Source organism: Trachinotus anak, unplaced genomic scaffold (assembly GCF_046630095.1).
Source record: "Trachinotus anak isolate AG129_WGS33_773 ecotype Australia unplaced genomic scaffold, CSIRO_AGI_Tana_v1 ptg000011l, whole genome shotgun sequence".
In the NCBI taxonomy this organism is placed as follows: domain Eukaryota; kingdom Metazoa; phylum Chordata; class Actinopteri; order Carangiformes; family Carangidae; genus Trachinotus; species Trachinotus anak.
Genome location: NW_027273862.1, coordinates 951,545 through 973,679, shown reverse-complemented (window position 1 = coordinate 973,679; position 22,135 = coordinate 951,545). Strand labels below are relative to the sequence as shown.

Here is a 22,135-nt window from a genome sequence, read left to right as displayed (position 1 = left end):
TTAACCCCCCTCAGACTTATTTTTATGTTAACAGAGGAGAGGTGTTTGTCTCAGTTTAGCTGCATGGGGCACATCATTTACAAAATAACAAAATGTCCTGATACAAAGCTGCAGACATACAAAAAATGAAGTGTGACCGTGACCATGACCCTGACAATCATACACTGTTAGAATGGATCTGTGAAAACATCATTTTAGGAAAACCAACATTAGATGTCACATAAGTTCACTATGCAATATAAACACATGCAGAGACCAAAAAAAATCTTGTTGCATGGGTATTATTTAGACCCCTATGTTTTATTTTTAATTGTCAAAATTAAAAATTCACAGTATAATCTCCACAACAGAGTTACCTGCAAGATGCAGATGATGAATTTTAAGAAAGCACCCAACATTTCTGCCATGAACATAAAAGAAAACACTTGATTCCAAATTATTCCTGTACAACAGAGTATTTGAACTCAGATACACACAAAAAAGAAATATTCGAGTCACACCAAACAGATCATAATATTATATCCAAACTTTAAATACATTAACAATACCAGAGATCATTGCTTAAATAAATTCTACAAAAATATCTGTTGTAACATATTTACATTGACTGTAGCTTCTAGCGATTGTGTGTCAGTGTTATCCATAACAGACTATATTACTCTTATTTAAACCACACCTTTAGTGAGTAAATGTGGTGCTATCACAGTGCACTCACTCCAAACTTAAATGTACTACATATAGAAATGGATGAAGCAACTTGATTTATGTTTGATCACAGCAGAACACTTTCGCTGCTCAACTGGTAGCATCAAATTATTTTTAAGCATCAAACTTCAGTTCCAAAATCATTTCAGCTGCTTGTCATATTCTTCCTTGTGTCCGTGCAAGACATCCGAAACAAGCAATGTCGATCAATGTGGCAGTAAAACTAAACCTGTGTATGATCTTTTAAACGACTGCCCAATTTTGTTATAGCTAAACCTCAAAATTTCTGACCAGTTTATTGTTGATATTTTAAGTTCCAAAGCATCAGCAGTGAGTGTAGAGGACATTTTTTGGACTGAAATCAGACTGAATAATCTTTTTGTTAGATTTTTTTTCCCCTTCAGCCTGACATGACATTTTTATGTTATACTGGACAGACACCGTAAAGATTGCTCCCAAATTTAAAGGCGCTATTTCTAAGTCTTCTCTGCTGTGTGGTGCAGGAGGTGGTGATTGTCGCTTGACAAGAGCTATCGTTGCGTTTATAATACAAAGGTTATAATACGCCCTCTGAGCAGCGCTACATCTTCAGGGCAGATTGGAGGCTGCAGTGAGTCGCTATAGGAAAGTGACGAGATGGGCCGGGGCTAGCTGGTTAGCATGCTAACTTTAGTACACAAGAGTTAACATTGGTGTTGTTTTCCAGCTCTGGAACAGTTTCTTATAGACTGGTAAGTAAACAGCTGTTTGTATTAACATTGGCTATGTAGCTATAGCAAAAACTTACACATAGCTCCTTTAACTTTAAACCTCCAAATTGCCCCCCCCCCCTCATTTTAGAATTAAGCTTTAGAGCCAAGTTTGAGGGGTGGTGATGCCTGATTCTGCCTGAACGATCAACAGTGTGACCGTTGGTGGATCAGATGATATTAATGAGCTTGTTTCAATGTTCCAGTAATAGCATTTTAAATGCTATGGCTACTGTAGTCTTGACTGTGCTGTAATAGATCAATAAATCAATAAATTAAACAGACCATATCATCCACAGCCAACTCCATGCTATGTTTCTCCTTCCTTCTCTCTTCAAACCAAAACTGTAACACTGCATTTCTCTTTCTATGTAACGAGCTAGCTTTGTACGAAGACGATGTCCACAAGGCTCATCATACCTACAAAGCTCAGACTGATCAACTGATTCTCTAACTGTGGGAAACTGCTGTCAATGGGACAACATGACTGGTCCCTTAAGTCACTGAACAAAGTGGAGATTGTGAATTCAGAGGTTTGGAACCAGACAAAAAACAGGAGGGTAGCTTCTAGAGGTCTTTTGTAAAGCTGCAGTATCCAAGTAGCTCAACACTGTGATAGAAATAAATGTTTAAAATGAGTTTAACTTCCTATAGCTCAGTAAAATTAGATGGGAGGAAATAAATTAAAATATACTCATTGGCAAGAACGCATTTGATGACAATCTGAGCCAGCAAGGATAATATCACGCAACATGACAACATGAACAGAAGCTAACTGCAGTCAAATGAGGTTTCTTTTCATTCACATGAGGTGGCTCCACTTCAACTCTTCAGCAACTGTTTTAATTGTAAAAAGGCTGAAACAATTTTTAATGTGTTTAACTGGACAAACAAACTGGACTAACTCTCCCTGGGCATGTAGGGGGCAGACCTGTGGACTTAGTGATTGCATAGTCTTCATAAATGACAGCAGAGAGTTTTTAGTCACCCTCTCCTCTTCTGCTGTTGTTGCCTTCACACATTGTCAAACTTATGTTTTAAATAGTCTTTCATAACCTTTGCAATTGGAAGCTCCTCCAAGAACTTCAAGCTTTGAAGGCCGATGCAGTGACGGATTTTTATTCGACACAAGTCCTGTAGAGTCCGAGGTTGTCCTGAAACAAGAACAGAAACAGATATTAATACAGTGGAGTTGCACCTGAGAGGAAACTCACCACGGCCCGACTGCTTTCATCAGCCCGTGTCTGCTTACTGCACGAGTCAGTATTGGTGTTTATATCAGTCAGACAGTAAAAGTAAGTTAGAGTAATGGAGAGCTGAGCTGACCATCCACTGAGCAGAACAATTTTAATTTTCTAATTTTAATAAAAGAATTTTTATTTTTAGGTATATTATAGGTCTTTATGGCAAGGTGCTAGTTTGTGCATGAAATACATGACTTGAATGATAATAAACCATGCTCCATCGTTTCCCCAATTGCTCAGGGTGTTGCTGGTCTGGTTGTATAGGATCCTGTCCCCATTTCTGTAGCCTTGGCCTGAAGGAATGTCATGAGCTAGATGTGAACCAAATGTGATGCTGTTGTTGAAAGTAGAGACTGAAGCAGAGTCTTAAGATCTCAGCTCTGCTCAGATCAGTTTTACTGATTCACCTTTCCTGACAATTGGAGGAGAAATCTGGTCCTGGACCTTGGTCAGTGCTGATGTTTAGCCCAGATTATCTGATAACATGAGGGGTTCACAGATCCAGTCTTAAACCTCCAGAGCTGCTCACAGACTCATCAGGTCCATCCTGATCATGTGAAACATGTTATTTAGGCTTGAAATTGGGATGATTATGATTATGTCAGTCCCTGAGAAGCTGACAGTGTTGCCAAGCAACGGTAATCATTCTAGCACTTGAGGCTAACATTAGCTACCATGCTACAAATGCTGTTGACAGATATAAAAACTGACTAAACTGACTTAAATCTGAGTTCTTCTTGCTGATGAGCAGCAGTTCATCTGATTTGTTGGTTAAAGAACTAGAGATTCCCCAGGTGAAGCTCCCCAGTCGGAACCCCATCAGTGCACCAACATGCTTTCACCGCCTGCATCTCCTCTCATCCCCACAGAGACATGATGCTCCTCCAACCAAAATCTCCACAAAACTTTCATCACTTATGAAGATGGGTGAAAAACTGTGGGATGTTCAGCAGTTCCTCTCTAGTGTTGTTAGAGTTGCAAAAGGTTGAACAAATAAAAACAGTGTAAGTAGAGAGCTGAGAGTGAAGCTGAAAAAGGTAGATGAAAACAAACACAACATTATAAAGAGCTGTGGATGTGGATGAAACATTAACAGTACTTTCAGTTGGTTATCTGTCATGTTTAAAGGCTGTTGTAGGAATGAGTGCAGGTGTACATGCTTTATACTGAGCCCAGAAAAACACCTGCAGGATGTGAACCAATGCAATAAACATAAATCTGTTTGAAGGGGTTTGTTTTTGTTGACAGTTTGTATTGATTCAGATCATTTCATATTGTATATGGGGAAGCAAAGATATTAAAACCCGGGTTTAAAAGAAATCTGACTTTTTCGATGCCACTACAAACAGCCACCGTCACTGTCGGCTATCCCAATAATCCAGTGGTGTACATCCATTATGAATCTTAAAGTTCCTCTTTCATCTCAGCCAAAGGCTGAGCCTCCACTCTGCTATCAGCTGTATGCAAACAGCTGGGAAGAATCCCCTTGATTCCAGGAAGTGATGAGTGTGGCTGTTATCAGTGAGATAATCAGTGTGACTGCCACAGACACTTCTCTCCCTCCACCACAGGACACATGCTTTGTAGCTAGGTGGGAAAATATGCATTTTTATGATTCGATTAAACTGTTGGAAAATATACTGCATATTTTAATAATTGTGTTTAATGTTTTATGACCGAATGAACCCAACTCTAAGCTTCTAGTGGGCCACAAATGTCTTTCCCACTGCAGGAGTCTGCTTTAGTCTATATACATTTGGGAACGCTCAGAGGGTGATTCTCAATTCACACTCCAGGTACTTTCAGGGGTTGGCAGCAGTGCTGTGGATCCCTATTGGTCAGGGAAATGTGATGTCACAACCCAACAAGGATGATGACAACAAACACACCCAAACACTGCCAAACAGTGCAGGTAATAAGATTAAAGATAAAATAAGTTATACCATATTAAAGTGAGGTCTCTGCCTTAAGTGCTGAACCATAGAACAACAAGAAAGTGTGCCATTGTCCATATGTGTCTGTACTATATTTTAATGATTTTCTTAGTGAACATTAAAAATATTAATGCACTGTTACTTTTATTTCATGAACTTATGAAACAGTAAAAAGCTAAAGTTTTGGCAGCCCATTGAGCCTGTACTTAGTGACCCTCCCTTTGCAACTGTTAAGCATGGGTGTGGAGTGACAATTTATTTTTTGGATAAAGGTAAATTGTGTCACAACATTGTTGTGCATTGTTAGCACGGTAAGTGTTGAGGTTCTACAGAGATGCAAAGAGCCTCCAAACATAGTCTCCAGACGTAGGGGAAAATGTTTGTTTGGTACAAGCCCCAACAAAAATCACATCATCATCATCATCATTTCAGGTCAACCGGCTGCCAGAGTTTAGCACTGAAGTTCCTACATGCAGCATTATGCCATTTTTAACAGTTTGTAGATCTTAAGGTTCACACATCTAGACTGATGCCAAAAATGAGAAACATGTCATACGTGACACTGTGTGTTTCAGGTGTTGGGTTTTCCTTGAAGTTGGAACCTTTGTGTGAGGACAGTTGGACATGTTGAAGTGTCTGACAGGACAAAAACCTTAGAGGAGCAAAAGTGATGTGTGCAGCAGCTGAAAGGAGCTGAGGGTGCCTGTCATTCTGTGTGGGATGAGCCTTTCATGGCATATGAGTTAATCCAGGAGGCAGAGGTGTAATCAATAACCCGGCAGACATGTGATCTGGCTGATGGTTTTGAGTCTCTGAAAGGGCTTGTCTGAATCAGTGCACAGCTCTTTGATACCTTTGATATCAAAGTTCAGGGGGCAGTGGAGGAATGCAGCCATTGTTCCTTCTAAATCATAATGCTTCAGGTAATGTGCTCTCCTGTTCCTCTGACCTGGGATTGTTCTGTGACTGAACACTGGTCATTATAACCTTGTGTTGGCAAGCAGCCCTCTGTCACTCTATACATTTCTCAACTTTTGCCTCCTCTCAACTTACATTAAAAAGGTCTATCACTTTTTGTACTAAACTTGGACTCTGTTTCTACACCCCACCCACTTTTACAGAATTCTATTCAAAGATAAGGACACTAACCTCTCACTGTGCTGTGCTGCATTTACAAAGAGGCATGCAACATTAACCAGTATCCATCCTCACAAATACAGTGTTCACTACAGTCACTGAGGCAAATACCTCTATCACAAGAAATCTTTAATGTTGAATGAGGGATTCTTCCCAGATTTGCAAATAAATCAATGGCATCTATAAAATGTATTCTGGTCCAGCTCTCAAGGCTATAATTTGAATCAGAAAATGAAAATGTGCAGATACAAATACCTCAGTGAGCTATGGGTGCAGTTTTCTCTGACAGAAAGAAATGCCTGCAGTTTTGAAATCTTACATCAGATGCACCGAGCTAAGGTGTCTGGTTTGGACTGAGAGAGAAATAATGAAGCAGCTCCTTCAAACAATTCCAGAGAGGAAGAGGAAATCATGATTAACCAAGAAATAAATTATTCTGTAAAAAATCCCCAAACATTTTTTTGGGAGAGAGATGATAACTGAATACAATAACTCTATCCACAAAGTTATTTTCATGTTGTAAAGGGGGAGAATGAACATGACAAAGAACTGTCCACTGTATACAAATGAAGCACTTCAGTCTCTAGTTGTTTTTACATTACAAGTCATAATATCTCAACAAGAAAAATGTAGATTTAAGAGAGAAAAAAAATATCCTAATGACCCAAATTTAGCCAAATCTGGCAACTCAAATAAATAAGTGCACTGTGAATGACAACACCTTCTGTTCATCTTTATTAGAGCATTTTCTATTTATGAGTTGAATCATATTAATTCTTCTACCATCAAGTAACTCATTTTAAAACTCATAAGTAATGACAAATATTATAATATAATAATATAAATAATAATGACAATCATAAATCATTATATTGTTATTAATAATAAACTATTGTTATTGTTTTTTCTATTACTAGTGTATCATCGTTTCATCATTTTCTGTTACTACTGTATCATTAGCACCTGCTTGTGTGACAGGTAGTGTGTTGACTTACTTGTGACCTCCTGCAAGAAATCCAGACAGGGCCGGCTGATGCCAGACATGCTCACCGATACAGCTACCGGCGTCTGGCCCTCGTAGTTCCTGGTGTTGGTGTTAGCTCCATATGTGTAGAGCATCTGGGCGCACAACACATCATCCCTGAGGGCTGACAGGTGCAGGGGGGTCTGGCCGTCCTCAAGACGCCCAAGATTAGTGTCTGCTCCCCTCTGCAGGAACATGCGGCAGTATGAGTGATTGCCTTTGATGACGGCATACCGCAGCAGGAAGCCATTTTGAATGTCAATGTTGGCACTGTGGTCCAGGAGGATCCGTACACAGCTGGAGCGCTCACGGATGATGGCGAGCTGTAGTGGTGTGGTACCTTTGTCGCTCAGTGGGTCCACCTCGGCCCTGAACTCGAGGAGGAGGCGTACGAATGAGTCTCGACCATAGTGAGCGGCCACATGCAGCGGCGTCCAGCCATCGTTGCTTTTTGCATTTATAATGTCACTGCGAAACTCGGATTCCAGCATCAGTCGAGCAATGCGTGCTCTGCCATGCATAGCAGCATAGTGAAGTGCTGTGAAGCCACCGATGAAGTCCTTCACTGTGGGGTCAGCTGTGCAGAGGAGAGAGGAAATGAGAGAGCGTCAAACACAGCAGGCGTTGTGCTCCGAGACTGTGGGAACATGATGTGTGATCCACCTCAACACTGATCGGCTACAAAGAACCTCTTCACCAGTTCACACCAACTGTCTTAACAAAAGCTGCTTTCCAGCTATTAGACACTATCTACACTATTACACTTACAGGACTCAGACAAATGCAGTGCACAGGACTTTAGACGCCATCTAGACCAGTGGTTCCAAACCTGTCAGCTGCAAAACAGCACCATTTTTGCGAGAAGACGTAACTATATAAAAATATATATGAAAAAAATATAAATAATGTTTGCGCCATGTTGGTGTTACAATGATCACAATTTTTTAACTTAACAGTGCTCATGACATCAATAGTCATGAGTGGGGAACTTTTTTCTGAAAGCTGTGATAGATCTAGTTCTGCAGTTAATAACACAAGACCAACAAACATAGAAGCCTTATGTCAACTACAGCACAGCACTGTTAACCCTCACATGACCAATACTGCAAACACACAACAAACAACAACAGGTTGTTAAAAAGGATTCAACCAAACATTTAATTTGTCAGTGACAGGGAACTGAAAGGTGATTTATAAAAATGAATCTAGATTACATTTGCTGCAGGCAAGAGTTCTGAATTAAATATAATGGCTCTACTTCCTTAGATAAAGACCCTATGTGTGAAATGTGTGTTTCTTAACTTGAATGGCAAATTTAGCTGTTATAGACGTGAATGAAAGGATGTCTTATTTAGTAAAATACTGCCCTCTAGTGTTAGACAGAAACACCTGTCAAAGAATTATGTTAAGCACCAAACAGGACAAACTAAAGCCTCTGACCTCCATGCTCCAGAAAGACTCGAACACATCTCTCTTTTCCTTTGGCAGCAGAGAAGTGGAGCAGGGTCCAGCCATTGGCATCGCGGATCTTGGGTGAGTATCCTTGCTCCAGCATCCTCCTGACAGTGCAGACATCTCCAGCTGCCACTGCAGCCTGGATCTGCAGCTCCTCATGAAGCTCAGGGTTCCTTCTGCAGTGATGGTTCAGCATCCTGTCACATTTCGGAATGGGAATGTTCATCTGTACCTAACCGCTGTTAGGAAAAATCAGTGAATACATTCTGTGTGCCTGGGGGAACTGGTTGGCTACGTGCAGGGTGTCTGAGGTTTCTGACTCACCTGCCAAGTACATTGAAAACTGTCTCTAATGCACTCCTGATAGACAGGTGCTTAAGTAGGCAGTGAACTCCTGCAGTCAGCATGAAGTTTACTGAAAAGCAGTGGCGTTGTCACAGACGAGCTACTGATACAATAACCAGTTAAAAAAAGGGAGTCAAATCCAAATTATATCCTGACCAAGACTGGAGTACTGATACCTGTTTATACTGGAGAGTTTAAATAAATCTGGAGTGACACATCGGGTGGTACTCATTTTAAACATCACATAAACAACCAGTTTTAATGTCTTTTTACTGAACATAAATAAGCTTGACGATTCGCTAAACTTTGTTTCTTACAAAATTGTGACTGGAGAGAGATGACCCATACTGATCCTAAGGATTGGTATCTGGCTGATGTGAGCATCTTTTAATGGATCGCTCTTGGCTGAACGGAACCTGAGCTAAATTTGGTCCTTTCTTTACTCTGAGTTCAGACAATGTGGCTGGCAAAATACATGGATTCACTGAGCTCCGGCATGACTTCTCATTAGTAAGGCAACAGCTGCTCATTGTAGCAGGTGCTGTAATTTTCACCAGTTAAAGCAGGTGATATCAGTTGTCATTAATTAATGTTAATTCAGTGAGTAACTTGATAACAGCTAAAATTAACTTGGCTGTTGTCTGGTCAATGTGCTCTCTGAGAGCCAGTGTCTGTGCTTGGCCAGAGATCATTTGTGAGGGAAGAGGTCTCACTGTTACACCAGTGTATAATCAGAGTAGACTGACATAAACTTTATTTCTTTGTTTGGATCCCCATCAGCTTCCACACAGTAGTCACTAGTCTTTCTGAGGTCTGGGGTACTAGTATATTAGTGGTAATTTAATATTGGCCAATACACAGGCTCAGCCAATTTACACTGTGAATAACTGGTAAAACATAAACAACATACATACATGAGACATGCAATGAAAATAGACAATACACAACGAGCAATACAAAATGATTTTGTTTCTCCGTTGCTTAGTGAGTCAACTAGCTCTTCTATGTTCAGCAAAAACAAAACAAGCACAGGTTCAGCTGAATGGCAAATAAACAGAGATAAACTCGGTGCATGACCAACAGAAGACTGGTACTCCTCTGTAATGTTGTACATTAAATGGTATCTGAGGAAATTGGCTTCAACTTTCTGTTTTATGATTTTCCTGGGCAATCAACAACATCACTGACTGCTGGAAAAATATTACAAATACCAGACAATGTGACAAATGCACAGCATATCATAAACATTTGCCCGACAGGGATAATGCAGTATCAATATTCTCTCGGATATACTAGCTTATATTACAACTGCAATGGGAATTGGTCTTTCAGTACATGTATGATTTTTTTCACCTGTAGTTTGTGTCCTTGGTTGACTGAACAGTTTATGTGGCACCTCCTACATTAGGTCATACAGGATTAATGGGAATTGACTTCTTTGTCTTAGATGATACAAAAGCATCTTTGCCCTCAGTCCAGTATGAGAGGATGAAGAAGTAGTAACTATAAGTAGGCTATAAACCCGTGTTGCAGCCATCCTCTCAGGTTATGAAGTCTTCACTTGACAAAAGATGGGCAGTTTTTACAAATTACCTCTTTACAATTCAGCTAAAGAAGTGTGCAGCAGGTTTAAATTAAACCTCAAATTCAGTGACTTCCAGTGGCATAAGTGATTTGAATATGACACAGCACCTGCATTTAGCCAAAAACACAAATGATACTTTTTGTGTTCACATAGTTGTGAGGGTATACGTGAGTGTTGTCATTTTCCCATATTTGCAAGGGTACAACCGTCCACAAACCACTGACCAATTTATGACAGCATTCACTTTATGTGTGGCTCGTACTTGCTGACAAATATGTGTAGACACATCCACACAAGCAGACACCCAGTGTATTATAAACAAAACCACATCTATTTTATACAACCAGGTATATTTTGGAGTATATCCAGCCACTGTACGCCACAAGGACTCTGAGGCGTGCAGGGAAGATTGTAGCTGACTCCTCCCACCCTGGACACAAACTCTTTGAGTCACTCCCCTCTGGCAGGAGGCTGCGGTCCTTCAGGACCAAAACCTCTCGCCACAAAAACAGCTTCTTCCCGTCTGCTATCAGCCTTATCAACAAGGCTAGAGAGTCCCACTGTCACTGATCCCCCTGATCCCCAATTGCACCAACCACCAGCACAAATTCCTTGTATGTGGAAACATACTTGGCAATAAAACCGATTCTGATTCTGATTCTGATTCACTAAACAATAGGAGAAGGACACAGCAGTGGGGTTTCAGTGGAGACCACAGGCTCTACCCTGACTTAAACCACAGCTGGGGGCAGAGCAAGAGCACAGAGAAATTCAAGTAATTTCTGGTATGATAAAAACCAAACTTTACCTTTTGACCAGCTGAAAAGATGGGCTTCTCTTAGTCATATCTGAGCTGCACCTGTATTTATGCAGCTGCGCCGTCAGGGAGGCTGAGAGGGAAATAAGAAGGCACTCAGTCTTCAGCAGTTATTCCTGCAACACACACAAAAATGATTATCTTTATTAAGTATACTCACTTAACGTTAGAGAGTATTCTGGACTAGATATTGATGTAGCACCACTACCGCTAATACTATTACTACCAATAATAATAATGACATTAATTTTAATAATAATGACGTGAAATGATAGTAATGAAAAATGAGAGGTACGTTGCAAATGCAGTACTTGCTAACATAAAAAGCTCTGGTTTAAAACTAGTGATCACCTTATTGTTAAAGCCAAATGACTGAAACGTTGCAACAAGGCAGCAAACTCTTCAGCGTATCCTGTCATCACACTCAGCACTAATTGTTTAGTTGGTTAGCTCCTCACCGGTTGGAGAAAACAGTGGACAATAGAATGGCTTTATTTGCTAACATAACCAACAATGCACACCACACACAAGTAAACTATATCGACACCTATCAAAAGCCGGGGTCGCCAAACGGACAGATGAAGAAAACTCGTGTCACACATTACACAAAACAGAATTAATGCGAGATTCTTATTGAAAACCTCTCGATTTCAGGCTATATTTATCCTGGGCTGTTAGCTAACGCCAGCAAGCTAACAAATACACTAGCGCTAGCTCGCTAGCTTGTGTTGACTTTTTGTACTAGCACAGTTGGGTACACATACACCACAACAAACCGGGTGAAAGGAAATTAGAGTTTATTCTACATATTTAGTGACAAACACAACAACTTTAAACAACTATTAAAAAAAAGATTTACTTGACAGACGCTGAGCCGACGTTCAACTTAGCCAATCAGCTTCCAGGTGAGAAGAATTGTCAAAGCTGCATATTTCTGTCGCTTTCAACCCTATTCCAACAATGATTAGTAATATTGTCTTATGAAACTTCCCTTGATGTCCGTTTCACCAATGTTGAGCATCATTTCGCTGTTTAACAGTCAGCTTTAACAACAAAGTCTCTTTCTGAGCACATCAGTGTGACCCCAGCAGCAAAAACAATACGACTTCCGACTACAGCTTTTCAGAATAAAAGCATTTTTCTACAAATCTTAACTACATAAATTTGCCAAAAAAATAAATTAAAAAACGTGTTTAAAAAAAGGTGTTAGACTATTAAAACTATTACAAGTCTATAGAAATCAAAATCAATGAGTTGTGATTCAGTACAGGTGCAAACAAAACATGATATCTGTTAACATCTCATTAACTGGGTACAGTTCAACATTACACTGTAGAGAGCCAAACTTTAAGAATATATGCAGATAATGAAAAATTGGCTTCAGCTCAGAACTGGTGGGAGTTACGCTTGGACATGCAACAATGCCAGTGGAACTGGCACACTGTAATTTATTCATGATTTCACAGTTGATGAAAGTAATAGGAGGAATGCAGAGGTATACAGGAGCACTCTGTTCTCCAGTTCATTTGAATGCATCAAAACCCTTTGGTCACATGGCCAAAGCAAACAAAGAGCTTTTAAATAGCTCAAATCACTGATTCACTCACCTGAGCGCAGTCTGTCTGAGCTGCGTTCCACTTGCTGAAGACCAGACTAAAAACAGCGCTGAAGATGGCTGCAGTGAAGTCCTGGGAGAGCATCACCAGGGAAGTACTGTGCAAAGAGTTTGGGTCTAGTCAGAGACAAGCAATGGGAGGTGGAATTTTATTTTGACATCCAGGCTTAATATTCACAATATCAACACTGCATGAAGTCAATGGTAAGCACTATGACACAGGATATGGCAGCACACACCTTTCACACAGTTCCTCCTCCACCTCTTTGAGGAAACTGGCCTACTTTGTTTTTAATTAAGTTAATTTAATCTAATCTTCCTGAATGTCCAACCTCTTGTTCTCAGAAAACCAAAGACATTTTTTTAATCTCCACTCATCCTGTAATTATTTGACTTTGATTCCTGTATATTTTTTCATGTTATAAGGATAAACTCTGCTGTTTCATTCTAATGACACTGATCATTATTACCTGTCAGAAGTGTAAGGTTACTGTTGCTGCATTCAATTCTCAGGCGGCTTATTGTTACTGTCTTTCCTGTTTCTCCCACTACTTCTTACTACATCCACCTGAATTATGTTTTGAGTGTATTCATCCCTCCTTGTGCTGTCATTCTGATACTATTCCACTGTTGAATTATTTCCATGCACTATGTTTTTCCCTCTGATTTGGAAATTCAGTTTTTCCTTTTTTGACCACTGTCATGCACCATTAAAACATTACACATTACTTGCATTAAGAAGAACATTTTTTGTGTATATTTGTGTAAAAATATATAGACGTAATTTTAAAAAGAATACTAATTAGATTTAATTTTTTTTTCTGATGTTTCTATGGAGAAAAAAACAAGTGTTAGCACAGTATCTCTGAGAGAGTCTCTCCAGAGGGGATTTTAAAGCATGTTTTGAATCAACTGTTTGAAGTGTAGTGTAATGTGAATGTTTAAATTTCTCACCGCGTTATTAACGCGTTAACGTAACATGCCTTTAACGGTAGTAATTTTTTTTAACGTGATTAACGCTTGTGACATTTGAACCTCGGGCCACTCCGTAGCTCGGGAAATCAGGAAGCAATGACCGAGGTCGATTCCGTCGTGAGCAGTAATGGATAAAAAAGATATTTTGAATGGCAAGTTCAGCTTCAAAGTCTTGCCAGATGGCTCTCTTGACAGGACAAAAGTCATTTGTATTTATTGTCGCGGTGAATTTACGTACCACCGGAGTACATCTAGTCTCAAATACCACATTTCTATAATGTTACAGTTAGTAAATTGGTATGCCCATCTGTAATTTTTTTTGTTGGGCTTTTGTTTTAGTTTATTTCAGCATCTTGTTTTACAATGCAGTTTGCACATGTTAGTTACTTGAACTGAGAGTATTTCTCATTGTAGCAATAAATAAACATGATTTTTTTGCATCAAGCAAGCATTTGTCTATTCTCATGTTGAAAAGAGTATTACAATTGAAAAAAATCAGTTTAAGGTACATTTAGAACAGATTAAAAATATGCGATTAATCATGATTAACTATGATCACTCATGCGATTAATCGTGATTAAATATTTTAATTGATTGACAGCCCTACTAAATATATTTATAAATATATATATATATATATATATATATATATATATATATAGAGAGAGAGAGAGAGAGAGAGAGAGAGACAATTTAATGGAATGGGAAGCCAAATAGATCTTATATAGAGGAAGTGGTGACAGAAGTAACACTCCCAAGCGACAGCAACATCAAGAAGAAGGAAGAAGCTTGAAAAATGCCAAGGAAAATGGAATAGAATTAAATGAATTAAATGTATATATATATATATATATATATATATATATACACACACACACACACACACACACACACACACACACACACACACACACACAGCAGTGTTTAATCAGAACTTCCATCATGCTGTAGGTTTACGAAACTTACAGCATGATGGACATTCTGATTAAACACTGCTGTGAGGATCAATCCAATGTAAAGCTATAATACAGACATGGGGACAGGGTCTTGAATCAGTAGATCCAGTATTACGTTTGATCCAGTGGCAGTGGCAGCTTATCAAAAGTACCCCAACCTCTTGGCAGAGATGGTATCTTAAGAGGAATTCACATTTGTTTGGTGCTTCTATGATGTCCTACTATACAGCTGCTCAATGTCCTACTGGTTTTGTGTACATGTGATTTACCACATGGGGAACAGATTACTGCTTTAATGTTGAAACCCCTTAATGTGGGCAGATTATCAGTGGTGGCTGATGCACCACAGAGGTGTTTCCATGGATTGTTTGTCCTCTAAAAACTGAGATACTGGGAACGTTTGAAGTCATGTTTTCTTTAAAATGTAACACTGCCATGCAGGTATTGTGTCATATACAGCACCCCTGCCCTGAAGAACGCCCTCTACCGTCGTACCCTGCAGTTACCTCACTAACCCTAAATCCTGCTTCGTACAGGCCTCACAACATGGAACAAGCTGAGACGTGTTTTATTTTGAAGGTTCAAGTGACACACATCCGGTGTGACTTTGTTACTTCGCGATGAATTGACAGCTTCTTGACCCATTTGTTGTAGCGGCGCTTCCGCGTCTATCATATGGCAGATCTACACGGAAGGGGCAGCATCATGGAGCACAGGGGGGGCTGCACACAACGACCAGAGCGCTTCCACTGTCTCACAGATGTGTACAGGTGTTTTCTTATGGGGTCATGTCCCCGCCAAAGTGCTGCGGACTTGGCGGGCGTGATATTTTCTGGGCTGTGTGGGCTGGAGCCCGGTGAGAGCAGAGAGGGGGCTCCTGCAGCGTGTTGCCATGAAGGCGGCGTGGAGCTGAGCTGCATCAGCCTGACTCTGGTGGAGAGGATGAGCCTGGTGGGTCAGAGGCGACCTCCAGAGGTGTCGCTTTACTGTGGTGACATCCTGAGGCTGTTGTTTGAAGACATGGATCTCATGTCACAACTTGTGAGTCTCACTCTCCTCGGGCTGTGTAAAAGCACAAATTTATTTCAACACAATGCATTTACTGTGTTAAACTTGCAGTAACTCCCACTGTTGCACAGGTCCATCAGTTCCAGAGTGAGGAGCAGATTATCTCTCATCTGGCAGCAAAGAGTGCATCATCGTGTGTTGTATATCACCTCCTCAAATCTGTGAGTATCCTGCTCAGGCCCACAGTCAGTCAGTCAGTCAGCTCTGTGTTAAACCTTTCTCTAACCACACCTGCTCAGCAGCTGGTTCATCCACACAGGGTCCTGCTGTGTTATGATACACAAGATATGTAGAATATTATTTTGGAACGGTGCAGCCATAAGTCTGAATATTTCACTCTGTGAATGCATCATGTACCTTCAGTAAAATATTGCACAAACATACCAGACAACCAGTAGGAATTCCCTGGTTTTCTGCATTAATTGGTCATAAAAGTTCAGAGCCTATTACGCACTTGAAAACAAATGTCTACAAGTGACTCAAAGGGGAGGTTTATGTTTTATAACAAGTATTTACATACAGTATTTTTCGGTTTAGAAATTTAAAAGACTTTCAGGAGGGCGACTAACGGTCCCACTGCTGAGAGCGGTGCCCAGTTACTTCCTGGCAGTGTCTCTGAGACTGTCTCCTGTGCAGCGGCCGAGGCAGTCCTGAACAGGGCTGACATATTGTTCTGATGATCTAACATTTAATGTGTATGATACATTCTGTCATTTCTCAGGGAACAGTCAGTCCTGTCTGGCAGCAGAAGTGTTTGCAGGCATTTCACTGCTCGCCACCCGGTCCTGAACTGGACGCCTGTCTGTGGTCACTGACTGACGTCTTAAAAAGACTTCTCAAAGCAGTTCATCAAGGTAAAACCAGTTAGTTTTGTGCACTGACTCTGAGCAGAGGCTGACGTTCATTGAATTCACAGCAGAGTCACAACCAAATAAAGTTTGTTCATCAGCTCAGATATTCTGGGTTTTGATTTGCTGATTCAGGACTACACATTGCAGTCTCTCAGCACTGGGCTGTCCATTCAAACATATCTTTGTTAATTTCTGTTCTGCAGTTTCTTATTACTTATTGACTGACACATATGTCAAAACCAATATATCTTTGCAGGCGTGTAATTGCCGCTGGAGGACAGGGGTCACATTCCTCCCAAAACATGAAATAAAGAAATTTGCCCCACTCCAATAATCCCCAAAGCTGAAAGACAGTTAATTTAAAAAAGATATTTAGTATTAAATTTATCCAAAACACCTGACTGAACTCTACAGACTTTGTATGTGGGAATCTAAATTAGAGGTTGCTACAAGTGTTGCTATATGGTGGGGAAATCAAATACATAGTCAAATGTGTGGCTACAGAATTTTATTTACATTAACATCTTGAGTATATTTTCTATCAATAAATTGTTTAACCTTCTCTCTCTCTCTCTCTCTCTCTCTCTCTCTCTCTCTCTCTCTCTATATATATATATATATATATATATATATAATAATAATAATAATAATAATAATAATAATTATTATTATTATTATTAATTCCCCCCCCCCCAGCCAGACAGACAAAAATCCAAAGATATTCAGTTTACAGTGTAAAATGGAGAAAAGCAGCAAATCCTCATATTGAAGAGGCTGCAGCCGGAGAGGGGGTTGTTTTTACACTAGCTTGTGTAACTCAAGTCCAGAATAAAACAACCCAGGTTTCTTGTTGGTTGTATTGTTGTGTCTAATGTCTCATTTTGAGTCATGTGTTTATTCCTTCAGAGATCCTCAGGAAACTTCTGGAAGCATTTGACTCTGGCCTGTGTGCTTTATGTTCAAAGTTTCTCCCTGAAGAGAGAAAAGAGGTAAGAGATTTTACCAGCAGCAGACACTGGGGAACAACACTCTGCCTCCTGCTGGACCTGTTGGAGGCACTGACTGCATCCAGGTCGATGTGTGACGCTGCTCTCAGGAGTCAGAGATTGACCCACATTCACTCCTCAGCACTCCTGACTGCAGTCAGATGCTCCTCAGACTATTTTGTCAAAAAGCGAGCGTTGCTGCTTCTGAAGAGAGCTGTGCTTCAGAAGGCTGGAGAGGACTGGGTGTCAGGAGGCGTGCCGTCCTCTGGGCTGAGATATGAGAACCTCAGCTGTGATATGAGCATGCTAGCTCAGACTGTGTTAACAGCAGTGGTTGCTGATTGGTTGGAAAGTGTTCACGTGGAGTCAGCGCGTTTCTTTGGGGGGACCAGACGAGATGGTCAGAAACCGGACTGCGTGACGCTGCGAGCTGTCAGCCTGCTTCTTCTCAAGTCCATGGAGCTCCACATACAAACAGCTCAAACAGGTGAGTATAATGAAACACAACTCTGGTACACACACACTGGATACAGTATATATTGTATATACACACAGTATATATTGTATGTGTTTTTTTGCTGAGTTGATGTCTCGTGGGAAGAGTTTAAGGGGGCTATTTGCAAGTTCTCTCTGCCACCTAACGTGCTGTCTTGCCGGGAGCGGGTGGTGGTGATTGTCGCTTGACAAAATCTTCGGCCATCATTTACATGCATTTAAAAAACAGGAGGTTATAATACTCTCTCTGAGAAGTGCTACGTCTCCGGGACGGACGGAAGGCTCAAGTGAGTCGCTATTGGAAAGTGACGAGATGAGCTGGGGCTCACGTTAGCTATCTAGCAATAGAAACTTATAAATGGCTCCTTTTGTTGAGCAGCATTCATTGATGTTTTTTTTTTGCTGAGCAACAAGCTGTAAACTCAACACTATATACTATATTGACATACTATATTGTCACCTTATAAAGTTGATATGTGACCTGAATTGGCCAAAAGTTCCCTGTTTACACACCCAGGAGACTCAGCAAAATCCAGTGGACACAGAGCAACATTAGTATTTATTTGTTGTGTTTGTGTCCATCTGATGAACACCATCATTGCCCAGCACCAAAAAAAAGGAGCAGATAGAGACCTAAAGCAAAAGTGACAGAGAGGGAATATTGATCCTACAATCATAAGGTGGAGAGAATCCCAGCTGAAAATGAATGATAATATTCTGTGGCTGCTGGATGGAGAAATAGGCAAGTGTTTGGAGCTATTTGTGAGTTTTGCTGTTGCTGCCAAGCCAACATTAGTATTAACTTACCAGTCTAGAAGAAATGTTGCAAGTTCAGCATCAGACTTAATTCCTTTACTCACCAACAGCTGTCTCCAGAGGTGGAGAACAGCCCTCTGGTTTTCTTTCTGATACAGTCACTGTAGTGTCCAGTCTGCCCTGCAGAAGTAGCACAGTAGTGACACAGAGGACCTATTATAACCCGTTGTATTGTAAACACAATGATGGCTGAAGCGTTTGCCAAAACTTGTAAGTAAACTGCTTTTAATGCCACTGCCAGCTATGTAGCAATAGCAAAACTTACAAATAGCCACTTTAAAGGTGACGATATGTCAGTGATGTGTTCTCAGCTTGTTTCTGCTGCCCCCAAAGTGGCAAGAATCAGCCATTGGAGGTTAAAAGTTTTCTGTAGACGCTGGTAATCATAGTCTGTGATCTTGATAGTTGTTGAAGTGAATAGAAGACCATAGCACAGCTGCTTTTACTCTGGGTATTTATGTCTTTATTTCTGTCTTGTTTTGATGACAGCACAGGATGTGTAGTTTCAGTTGGAGTACATGACAACACCAGTGTCTTTATGAGTGTGTTGTGTAGCAGGATGAGGAATTCTGGACATCCTGCATTACAGTATTTCCGCAGCAGGGGGCAGTCCTCTCACACATGAGTTGAGTGTCTGTGCTGATGCCCTCCCTGCGTCCTGTCACTGCAGAGGTGGACCGCACCATAGAAGTTAATTGGTATCTACAGAGCCTGTGGGGTTGCCTGAGGCGGTGCAGTGTCCAGCTGAAGGAAGTCACTCACCTCTGCTCCTGGGTCAGCCTGCTGTTTGGAGAACAGGACGATGACATGATGGAGGCAGCCAAAGCCCTGCTTTCCATATTCCTCCATCACAGGTACAACAGATGTGTATTTTATTTTTTTATCAACATGACGTTAATAAGAAAAAAGTGTTTAGCTGATACACATCTCTGAAATGTTACCATTGACTATAATTATAGATCCCCTCAAGACATGTTTCAATACTCTGCTTTGATATTCATTTGTGTCTGATGTGGGTTTCCACAAAAACGTTCAGTTACCTCATTATAAATTCATCTGCTCATTTCTCTCTGATCACTGAGAATAAATGAATATGCAGATATTCATGTCAGAAGTTTTACTGTTGAACTAGAAAAGTAAGTTTAAGTTGTTACTGGACCACAATCTGCTTAAAAATTGATATCACAAAACATGCTTGTGTGTACATGTGTTCAATTTATAATTAAAGTGAGGACAGAGACCCCCCCCAGCAGAAGAATGTGAAAACAGTCTTCAAGTTTCAGACTCATTTATCATTCTGCCCAGTGAAGAGCAAACATCTAATACTCTTTTTACACCAAAATGAGTGCATATAATCAGTGTTTTGAATGTGAGTAAACCCACTAAATTAGGTGATTGACTTTTTTTCCTCTGCCAAATGATTTTGCCTGTCTGTTGGGACTGAGACACACATAAGCTGCTAGCTGATGTGCAGAACAATAGAATGGATCCGTCACATCCTGTCCTCCAGTTAGTGCTCCTGTAAAGTGTCTGTGTGAGATACTTTGGTCGGTGATTGTGTTTCAAACCTTATTGAGCGCAGCACACACTCAGTGGGAGTTGTAGCTGCGGTATTTCTGGGCAGGAAAGTAACAATATGACAACAAATATGTGAAAACTTGCCTGTTGACTTGGTCACTGCCGAACAGCGCCACAACCAATAAACTGACTACTGCAGAGTCATTTGAGCTAGGAGTGAAAGCTGATTGTACTTTTCACACTGCCAACAAAACCCAGGTTTTAGCAGTTTTTTTGTAAAAGGGGCTTGAGTGAAATAACAATAAGTAAAGGACATTTTTTGAGTGCAGGGAGACTTGAAATGTAATCATGTGCATGTGAAGAGCTCTTTGACACTGTGGTGGACAATTCTCTCACATAGCATTTACACATTCTAAGACAACACAGCTTTCCTCTGTGGCCCAGGAGAGTAAAACCTGTGACCACTACTCTATATTACCACCTTGAGCACTGGTTTACAAAACATAGCTAGTAATCTTATTAACAACTATATATGGTGTAATTAAATAAAAAATGTGTGACACTGTGTGGTTTACAGGTCATGTCCACTCTGGTACTGTCCTATATACAGATCACTGGACAGAATTAAGTATTTAAAGCCACTACATGTGGGATTTGGACATTTCTTACTTTTGTGCCCCCCAGTGGGAGCAATAAAAGGAGAGAAGAGCACAGGGCAAAGTAGGTTTCCACTCACCATGCACTTTGTTAGGAACACTATACTAATACCAGGTCTGGCTGTCCTATGAAATAATGCACTCACTATCTCAGATCTTTGACCAACTGAATAAATTCATCATAAATATTCCAGATACAAAAACATCTGTACAGGTCACTGCTAACATTGTAATTATCTGACGGATTACCTGAAGAAAACCTTTGTGCTTTCCCTCTCCTCGTGTGTGTATGTAATGTTTTTAAGTTGAGCTAATTGAACTGCTCATCTCTCCCTGCAGACTCTCCTCTGGGTTGGATGACTTTGCTGTGTTGGAGGCAGCCTGTGCCTCTGGCTGCAACCCTCACTGCCACTTCCTGCTTCTCCTTCAGAGCATCTCCTTCAACCACAGCATCCTCCTCGACTTCCTGATCTCTGTGGAGACCTGCTTCCTGGAGTACTTTGTGCGGTACCTGAAGTACCTCAGAGCTGACTGGCAGGGTTTCACTGCAGCGTGTGAAAGAATCAGTGTGTCAGACTGTCATCTCTCACTGCTGGAGTCACTCACTGGCTCATGTGGTGGTGATACAGCTGCACTGACATATATAGGTGAGCCAGATCCAGTCAAAGTCAGCTCCCGTGTCCAGCCCACAGGTGTTAGACCACCAGTGGAAAGGATGGGTTTGGTCTCTGGGCTTCGCCTTGTGGAGTACGATAGTTCTGACGAGTCTGATTCAGGGAACATGGAGGTTTCTGAGGATGAACCAGGGACATCTGTATGTGAGAAAAGCACATGTAATTCCTTCGGTGTGAAGCAGGAGACTACTGGACCCCCAGGATTTACCAGACAGAAACAATATGAGACATCTGACTCTACAGGATTACTGAGTGGACCTGACTCCACACTGGAAAGAAGACCAGAAGGGCTTTCGCTGCCAGTGTCACAGAGTAAGCAAACATCACCTCAGCCAGAACAGGTCCCCTGTGAGACATTCTCCAGAGCAGCTCTCTGTCTGTCAGAGCTCAGACAGGTGGTGACGAGGCTGCAGATGAAGAAACTCTTCCCATACAACCCGTCTTCACTCTTAAAGCTCTTAGCAGAGGTCGAGAACTGTTCCCAGCAATCACATCTGTCACAGTTCAATAAAAGATGAACATGTGTAATA

General features: G+C 40.8%; 2 protein-coding genes across 7 annotated transcripts; one reads left to right on the top strand and one right to left on the bottom strand.

Moving 5' to 3' along the window:
- Positions 1-265: 265 nt before the first annotated feature.
- asb7 (ankyrin repeat and SOCS box containing 7) lies at positions 266-12,102 on the bottom strand. 6 transcript variants are annotated; one of them, XM_071488900.1, is made up of 5 exons: positions 11,855-12,102; positions 10,987-11,111; positions 8,234-8,445; positions 6,765-7,370; positions 266-2,608 (listed from the first exon to the last, which is right to left on the bottom strand). In XM_071488900.1, the coding sequence occupies exons 2-5, from the start codon at positions 11,022-11,024 to the stop codon at positions 2,469-2,471; spliced, it is 996 nt and encodes a 331-aa protein (XP_071345001.1). In that variant the 5' UTR covers positions 11,025-11,111; positions 11,855-12,102; the 3' UTR covers positions 266-2,468. The 6 variants fall into 6 exon arrangements, with proteins under 6 accessions (XP_071345001.1, XP_071345006.1, XP_071345007.1 ...); XM_071488905.1 differs by having other exon boundaries at positions 8,234-8,424; XM_071488906.1 differs by having other exon boundaries at positions 8,234-8,424; positions 10,987-11,068.
- A 3,026-nt stretch (positions 12,103-15,128) lies between these two features.
- lins1 (lines homolog 1) lies at positions 15,129-22,135 on the top strand. The gene is made up of 6 exons (XM_071490002.1): positions 15,129-15,582; positions 15,681-15,770; positions 16,331-16,463; positions 17,367-17,933; positions 19,428-19,611; positions 21,271-22,135. The coding sequence occupies exons 1-6, from the start codon at positions 15,217-15,219 to the stop codon at positions 22,121-22,123; spliced, it is 2,193 nt and encodes a 730-aa protein (XP_071346103.1). The 5' UTR covers positions 15,129-15,216; the 3' UTR covers positions 22,124-22,135.

Excerpts from the sequence above, each read along its gene's own strand:
- lins1 (XM_071490002.1), top strand. The coding sequence starts at position 15,217 with ATGGCAGATCTACACGGAAGGGGCAGCATCATGGAGCACAGGGGGGGC. Across the intron at positions 16,464-17,366 it reads TCTCAAAGCAGTTCATCAAG|AGATCCTCAGGAAACTTCTG; the intron begins GTAAAACCAGTT and ends TTATTCCTTCAG. Across the intron at positions 17,934-19,427 it reads CATACAAACAGCTCAAACAG|AGGTGGACCGCACCATAGAA; the intron begins GTGAGTATAATG and ends CTGTCACTGCAG.
- asb7 (XM_071488900.1), bottom strand. The coding sequence starts at position 11,024 with ATGACTAAGAGAAGCCCATCTTTTCAGCTGGTCAAAAG. Across the intron at positions 8,446-10,986 it reads TCTTTTCAGCTGGTCAAAAG|GATGCTGAACCATCACTGCA; the intron begins GTAAAGTTTGGT and ends GAAATGTGACAG. Across the intron at positions 2,609-6,764 it reads TTTCTTGCAGGAGGTCACAA|GACAACCTCGGACTCTACAG; the intron begins GTAAGTCAACAC and ends TTCTTGTTTCAG.